At 42.2% G+C, this 8,677-nt stretch overlaps 1 protein-coding gene across 1 annotated transcript; it reads left to right on the top strand.

Moving 5' to 3' along the window:
* The first annotated feature begins 2,391 nt into the window (after positions 1–2,391).
* On the top strand, positions 2,392–3,324 carry LOC141152985 (olfactory receptor 5AS1-like). The gene has a single exon (XM_073637644.1). The coding sequence runs from the start codon at positions 2,392–2,394 to the stop codon at positions 3,322–3,324; it is 933 nt and encodes a 310-aa protein (XP_073493745.1).
* Positions 3,325–8,677: the final 5,353 nt, after the last annotated feature.

Here is an 8,677-nt window from a genome sequence, read left to right as displayed (position 1 = left end):
TGCACCCCATGGTCCTCCATACAATATAATTCACCCCATAGTCCTCAATACAATATAATGCTGTCCCCATATAGTACACATAGTATAATGCACTCCCCAAAGTCCTTGATATAGTATAAAGTACTCTCCACAGTCTTCGATAGAGTATAATGCAGTCTCACAGGAGTATAATGCAGCCCCACAGGAGTATAATGCAGCCCACTGAATATAATGCAGCCCCATAGAATATAATACACCCCGCGGAATATAATGCAGCCCCACAGGAATATAATGCAGCCCCACAGAATATAATGCAGCCTTACAAGATTGTAATGCAGCCCCATAGGAGTTTAATACAGCCCGCAGGAGTATAATGCAGCCCCCATAGAGTATAATGCAGCCCCATAAAGAATACTGCAACCCCATAGTCCTCCAGTATTATGGCCACCACGTACTCACTGATTTTAAAAAAAAAGATACATACTCACGTCTCCTCATTCCCCCGCTGTTCCGGTCTCTGCAGTGCGTCAATTCAGTAGCTCCTCTGCCCGATACAGTGTGGCACATGATGAAGTGTCATCATCATGTCCGCTGCATCAGACACAGAGGGGGAATGATGTGAGAGGGAGTGTCATCTGACACTCTCTCCTGCATCATTGCTTTAAACTGTATCGGCATCTATAATGCTGATACAGTTGAATGCAGGGGATGGGGTTCTGGGCCCTCCTGATTCACGGGCCCCATAGTGGCTGTGTGGTGAGTTGCTATTAGTGGCACGCCACTGGCTGGGGGCCTCTGGGGGAGTGAAAGCCCTAAGCAAATGCCTAGTTTGCCTGCCCCTAACACCAGCCCCGACGATAGTGATGGGACATACATTTTCAGCTTCAGGACGAATCAGGGAAGAAGATGCATATTTTCTCATAACTGTAAACCCAGCCTATAAGCCACAAATCAACAGTGGGCAGAACACTTACAACAGTCAGGTCATGTTTAGTCTCTGGGTAACAGTAAAATCATAATAAAATATATAGCGGCACTTTTGAACTTCTGAGATCATCCAGAGAGGAGTTATCGCATAGTTTGGGAATTTCATAAAATCCTGAATGGCTGAGAACAACCCACAACCCGGCCCATGTGAGGTCATCAAGAGGGAGTATGTGGGTGTAACTCAGGTGCTGATAAAAGGTCAAGCTGAATTATGATCTCTGTTCCTGTAGAGAAATACACATCGTGTATGCATGAATCCTGTTAACTGAACGTCCCCAGTTGAATTGCTCTCCTTCGGCTAAGTTGACTCATCTGTGTGAGTGGCGTAGTAAATTTATTTTGTTTTATCCATTTTATTTTGTGTAACAATACATGCTGTATTGTTTTGTCCCCTATGTAAAATCTTCAGTATATTTTTCATAAACATTGCCTCGTTTTGGATAAAATATAAAATTTAATAGTTCTGTTCCTTTTTTTCTCTAAACCGCACCCCGAATCCATACACTACCTACCAGGCCTCCAGTCAGCCTGTAAATATTACTGGTGCTGGCAGCGAGAAGTATTTGGGTTATCGTGGAGTTCGTAGTTACCATACCGAGGGTATATACACATATTCCAGGCATTGGAATCGGTGGTTTATATATCATATGCTCAATCGTGTAATTGCCTGGACAATAGGGAGCAGCAGAGAGCTGTTCGCGCCAAAGATAACTGCATGGGTGGTGGTTTAGTTATGACCCCCTGGGGGCAATCCTTGACAAATTGGTGGAGCGGAGGGATTCTGTGTGATCTCTCTGGTGTCATCCTTGACACCCATCATTCGAAAAAACTCCTGTGAGTCCTGCTTCTCCTGTTCACTTATTGAGAAAGCCTATGGGTCCTGCTTCACTCTTTTACACTATAGCAGAGGTTGAGCTGGTATATCATGAGCATTAGGTTTCTCAAGTCATTTTCTACTATAAAAGCACTGGAGACAAGTATTACACTAAAGCAAAAGAATGCCGATAGGATCAGTTATGAAAACAGTTGAATGTCTTAAGTAGAGATGAGCGGATAGTTTTTTGCAACTCTGGTCCACGGTCCAGGATAGTGCTCTCTGGCCATGAACAGGAGCTACACAAATTTTCTGCGTTCCAAGCTTCTTCGACCTAGTATGACATCATCTATGCAGCGCACAGGTAATGTCTCAACAGCACTTCTAATCATAAGCCAAGGAGGGCCTGGACGGTAAGGAGATTCCTGCAGCTTGAGCAATGACCTGGACCATGGACTGGGGTTGCGCAAAGGGATCTGCTCATCTTTACATGTAAATTCGGAATGATGCTGAACTAGAGATCCTCCAAATAATATATAAAAAAAAATCAACCACTTGTACCTTTATCTGTTTTGTGTTTTGTATACTATTCACCAGGTAGAGTGTATAATATGAGAGACTCAAATCAAACATCTCCAGAACGATTCATTCTCCTAGGCCTTTCCAGTGTCTTGTATCTCAAAGTCATCTGCTTTATTACGTTCTTGTTAATGTACATAACAACCTTGTCTGGTAATACTTTTCTGATCATTGTGGTAAGGATAAACTCAAAGCTGCAAATGCCAATGTACTTCTTCTTGACTAATCTTTCAATTATCGACATTTGTTTCTCCTCCAACATCGTGCCAATAATTCTAATAAATACACTATCCGATGACAGAAGTATTTCTCTCTTGGGATGTGCGCTTCAAATGTACTTCCATATGGCGTTAGGCGGCACCGAGTGCGTCCTTCTTGCCATTATGGCCTATGATCGATTTGTAGCCATTTGTAGACCATTACACTACCAAACGATTATTAACAAGAGAGTGTGTGCTTGTTTAGCTTCCATATCTTGGGCTGCAGGTTTCACCAATTCACTTATTCATACGTTGCTCACTTTCAAACTACCATTTTGCAAATTCCATGTCAACCACTTCTTCTGTGAAATGCCTCCTTTCTTTCCACTCTCATGTAAGGATACTCGTACTAATGAAATAGTCATGCAGGTTGCTGGACAGATCATTATCATGTGTGCTTTCTTCTTGACAGTAATTTCATATGTCCACATTATCTTCACCATCATCAAGATTCGTTCTTCCCAGGGGAGACAAAAAGCGTTCTCCACATGCGCCTCCCACCTCACTGTTGTGTCTGTGTACTATGGAACCATTATGTTCATGTACCTGAAACCTCGCTCCACCTACTCTCCTGAGATAGGCAAGATCATGTCCATTCTATACACGGCGGTGACCCCAATGTTGAATCCTATCATCTACAGCATGAGGAACAAGGATGTCAAAGACACAATCAAAATTAAACTATTTAGGCAATCAAACCATTGAATCAAGAAACTGCTTGCAAACATTCAGTAAATAGAGGGTTTTAAACAACTTGCACATATGGATTTAATAAACCAGCATGGCTGGCCAATCAATCTTTTGTTCATGAAACATGGTTTTCCCGTCCTCCCACAACTTTAGAGAAAGCCACACCAGCCCTACTTTGTGAGGAACTGCCCGATGATGGAAGAAATAGCTGGGGACTAGTGTTGAGCATTCCGATACTGAAATATCGGGTGTCGACCGATATTCGCGGTATCGGAGTTCCGATACTGAGTTCCGATACTTTTAGAATATCGAATACCGGAATCGGAAGTTCCCATAATGCCTGCGCTCTGCAGTGTCTCTGAAGGATGACAAGCTGGATGGCAGCGCTCAGCTTACTGTACTTGTCATTTAGTGTTAAAGCATTTATTTAAAAAAATAATAGTGTTTTCATACACCGTCTCTTTAAAAAAGCCGGCCGGCAATTCAGCAGCGGTATACACCGGTACCCGACAATTTACAACAGAAAGAATAGAGCATCACACATAGATTAGATAGAAACATGTCAGTCACATATATAAGAAGTACATTGACAGTGTTGCTTACTGTACGTGTCATTTAGTGTAAAGGATTTATTAAAAAAAAATAATAGTGTTTTCATGCACCGTCTCTTAAAAAAAGGCCGGCCGGCAATTAAGCAGCGGTACCCGACAATTTAGAATAGAAAAAATAGAGAACCATACATAGATTAGATAGATAGAAACATGTCAGTCACATGTATATGACGTGGGGTCCCCCCTATTTTAATAACTAGCAAAGGCTAGGCAGACAGCTGGGGGCTGATATTACTAGCCCAGGAAGGGTGCCATGAATATTGGCCCCCTCCCAGGCTACAAACACCAGCCGTCAGCCGCCCCAGAAATGTCGCCTTCAAAGGATGCGCCAATTCTGGCACTTAGCCTCGCTCTTCCCACTGCCCTGTAGCGGTGGCAGTGGGGTAATAGAGCTGGGGTTGATGTCAGCTTATAATGCCAGCTGATATCAAGCCCAGGTTAGTAATGGAGAGGCGTCTATAAGACACCCCCATTACTAACCCCATAGGCAAATTTAAAAAAAAAACACAAACACACAGAATAAAGTCCTTTAATTGAAATAAACACACAATTCTTTATTGTTCTAAATTAAACCATACTTACCGTATCACCCATTCCAGCTGAAGCCAACGATCTCCTGCAATAAAAGTAAAATAATAAAGCAACATCATCCTTACCTTTCCATGGTTCCCATGACAGCTTCAGCTCTGCTACATTCACATGACAGGCTGGATTGCTGCAGAAAGCTGCCATCCAGCTTGCCTTGCCACAGAGACTGAGAAGCGTAGGCATGCTTGTGCTCCTCAGTGTCTCGCTGTGACGGCATAAAGATGAGCCGAGGTCATGTCCAATGAACTCAGCTCACCTCATGCACGTCACTGACAGCGTGGGAAAATTCTCTTGCACTCAGCGCTTCAGCGTGAGAATTCTCCCACGCTGTCAGTGACGTGCATGAGGTGAGCTCATGTCCAATGAACTCAGATCACCTCATGCACGTCACTGACAACATGGGAGAATTCTCACGCTGAAACGCTGAGTGCAAGAGAATTTTCCCACGCTGTCAGTGACTTGCATCAGGTGAGCTCATGTCCAATGAACTCAGCTCACCTCATGCACGTCACTGACAGCGTGGGAGAATTCTCCTGCACTCAGCGCTTCAGTGTGAGAATTCTCCCATGCTGTCAGTGACGTGCATGAGGTGAGCTGAGTTCATTGGACATGAACTCGGCTCATCTGGATGCCATCACAGCGAGACACTGAGGAGCGCAAGCATGCCTGCGCTTCTCAGTCTCTGCGGCATGGCAAGCTGGATGGCAGCGTTCTGCTGCTATCCAGCCTGTCATGTGAATGTAGCAGAGCTGGAGCCGTCCTGGGAACCATGGAAAGGTAAGGATGATGTTGCTTTATTATTTTATTTTTATTGCAGGAGATCGTTGGCTTCAGCTGGAATGGACGTGATGGTAAGTATGGTTTAATTTAGAACAATACAGAATTGTGTGTTTATTTCAATTAAAGGACTTTATTCTGGGTGTTTGTGTTTTTTTTTAACTTTGACTATGGGGTTAGTAATGAGGGTGTTTTATAGACGCCTCTCCATTACTAACCTAGGCTTGATGTCAGCTGGCATTATAAGCTGACATCAACCCCAACCCTATTACCCCACTGCCACCGCTACAGGGCAGTGGGAAGAGCGAGGCTAAGTGCCAGAATTGGCGCATCCTATCACTGTGCTTATTATATATGTGACTGACATGTTTCTATCTATGTGTGATGCTCTATTCTTTCTATTCTAAATTGTCGGGTACCGATGCTGAATTGCCGACCGGCTTTTTTAAAGAGACGGTGCATGAAAACACTGTTATTTTTTTAAATAAATCCTTTACACTAAATGACAAGTACAGTAAGCAACACTGTCACTGTACTTCATATATATGTGACTGACATGTTTCTATCTATCTAATCTATGTGTGATGTTCTATTCTTTCTGTTGTAAATTGTGGGGTACCGGTGTATGCCGCTGCTGAATTGCCGGCTTTTCATGTCATTCTACATTATTCTTAGTTGTTTTCCTTCATGTAGAATTAACCTGCAAGGAAAGAAAGGGTTTATTTTTATTCCAATATTTGTGTCTCATTGACTTGCATTGGTTTCCGGTATCGGAATCGGCGATATCCGATACTTTTTGGGTATCGGTCCGATCCAATCCGATCCGATATTTCCCAATATCGGAAGGCAAATAGAGTCATGGCATGCATTAGAAGAGGAATAGGGGCATATGATGAGAACATTGTTCTTCCTCTGTATAAAGCGCTGGTAAGGCCGCACTTAGAATATTGTGCACAGTTCTGGGCTCCGGTGCTCAGGAAATACATATTGGAGCTAGAGGGGGTACAAAGGAGGGCGACTAAGGTAATAAAGGGAATGGAGGGCCTAGAATACCCAGAGAGGTTGTCAAAATTAGGCCTATTTACGTTGGAAAAGATTAGGCTTAGGGGAGACCTCATAAACATGTATAAATACATCAGGGGGCAGTACAGAGATCTCTCCCATGACCTGTTTATACCAAGGATGGTGACAATGATGAGGGGGCACACTATGCGTCTGGAGGAAAGGAGGTTCCTGCACCAGCATAGAAGGGGATTTTTTACGGTCAGAGCCGTGAGACTCTGGAACTCTCTGGGAGAGGAAGTGGTGATGATGTCCAACTCACTTAATGAGTTCAAGAGAGGCCTGGACGCCTTTCTTGAGAACAATAAAATTACATCTTATGCTTAGTTAATTAATCCAGGGATTTAATCTGACTGCCAGATTGGTGTCGGGAAGTGAATTTTTCCTCAATGATGTAAATTGGCCTATACCGCATGGTTTTTTGTTGCCTTCCCCTGGATCAACGCTGCGGAATAGCTGCAGTGCACAAGAAATAGGCTGAACTGGATGGACGCTTGTCTTTTTTCGGCCTTATAAACTATGTAACTATGTAGCTCAACACTACTGAGGACCATTGGACACCAAATACTTAGATGCTCTTTTACATTGCCATCTCAAAGCTGCTAGTACAATCCCTGGCAAAAATTATGGAATCACCGTGCTCGGAGGATGTTCATTCAGTTGTTTAATGTTTTTGAAAAAAAAGCAGATCATAGACATGGCTTAAAACTAAAGTCATTTCAAATGGCAACTTTAGGGCTTTAAGAAACACTATAAGAAATGAAGATTAAAAATGTGGTACTCAGTAAGGGTAATTTTTTTCAGACCAAGCAGAGGGAAAAAATTATGGAATCACTCAATTCTGAGGAAAAAATTATGGAATCATGAAAAACAAACACACAAAAAAACACTCCAATACATCACTAGTATTTTGTTGCACCACCTCTGGCTTTAATAACAGCTTGCAGTCTCTGAGGAATGGACTTAATGAGTGACAAACAGTACTCTTCATCAATCTGGCTCTGATTGCTGTTGCCAGATCAGCTTTAAAGGTTGGAGCCTTGTCATGGACCATTTTCTTCAACTTCCACCAAAGATTTTCAATTGGATTAAGATCCAGGCTATTTGCAGGCTATGACATTGACCTTATGTATCTTCTTTCAAGGAATGTTTTCACAGTTTTTGCTCTATGGCAGGATGCATTATCATCTTGAAAAATGATGTCATCATTCCCAAACATCCTTTCAATTGATGGGATGAGAAAACTATACAAAATATCAATGTAAACTTGGGCATTTATTGAAGATGTAATGACAGCCATCTCCCCAGTGCCTTTACCTGACATGCAGCCCCATATTATCAATGACTGTGGAAATTTGCATGTTCTCTTCATGCATTCATCTTTATAAATCTCATTGGAACGGCACCAAACAAAAGTTCCAGCATCATCACCTTGCCCAATACAGATTCGCGATTCATCACTGAATATGACTTTTACCCACTCATCCACAGTCCACGATTACTTTTCCTTAGCCCATTGTAACCTTGTTTTTTTCTGTTTAGGTGTTAATGATGGCTTATGTTTAGCTTTTCTGTATGTAAATCCCATTTCCTTTAGGCAGTTTCTTACAGTTCGGTCACAGACATTGACTCTAGTTTCCTCCCATTCGTCCCTCATTTGTTTTGCTGTGCATTTCCTGTTTTGGAGACATATTGCTTTAAGTTTCCGGTCTTGACACTTTGATGTCTTCCTTGGTCTACCAGTATTTTTGCCTTTAACAACCTTCCCATGTTGTTTGAATTTGGTCCAGATTTTAGACACAGCTGACTGTGAACAACCAACATCTTTTGCAACATTGTGTGATGATGTACCTTCTTGTAAGAGTTTTATAATCCTCTCCTTTGTTTCAATTGACATCTCTCGTGTTGGAGCCATGATTCATGTCAGTCCACTTGGTGCAACAGCTCTCCAAGGTGTGATCACTCCTTTTTAGATGCAGACTAATGTGCAGATCTAATTTGACGCAGGTGTTAGTTTTGGAAATGAAAATTGACAGGGTGATTCCAAAATTTTTTCCTCAGAATTGAGTGATTCCATAATTTTTTCCCTCTGCTTGGTCTGAAAAAAAATACCCTTACTGAGCACCACATTTTTAATCTTGATTTATTTTAGTGTTTCTTTAAGCCTCAGCGACATCATCTATGAAGGTCTTTTAAGGTTTAATTAGACACAAACCTGTGTCTAAATTCTGACTGTATTGTGCTCAGCTGCTGTATGGAGATTGCCAGTATTCTGTTTTTCTGTTGCCATCATCTCCTCACACTTCTGTAATTTTCTTAATTTGTGCTAC

Source organism: Phyllobates terribilis, unplaced genomic scaffold (genome assembly GCF_046119375.1).
Source record: "Phyllobates terribilis strain yellow unplaced genomic scaffold, ASM4611937v1 Scaffold_7__3_contigs__length_470593459, whole genome shotgun sequence".
NCBI classification, from domain to species: Eukaryota; Metazoa; Chordata; class Amphibia; order Anura; family Dendrobatidae; genus Phyllobates; species Phyllobates terribilis.
Note: the sequence above shows the minus strand (reverse complement) of the source record. Positions and strands in the feature narration are given on the sequence as shown.

What these genes read in the sequence shown, in the direction of transcription:
- LOC141152985 (XM_073637644.1), top strand. Translation starts at nt 2,392, where the DNA reads ATGAGAGACTCAAATCAAACATCTCCAGAACGATTCATTCTCCTAGGC.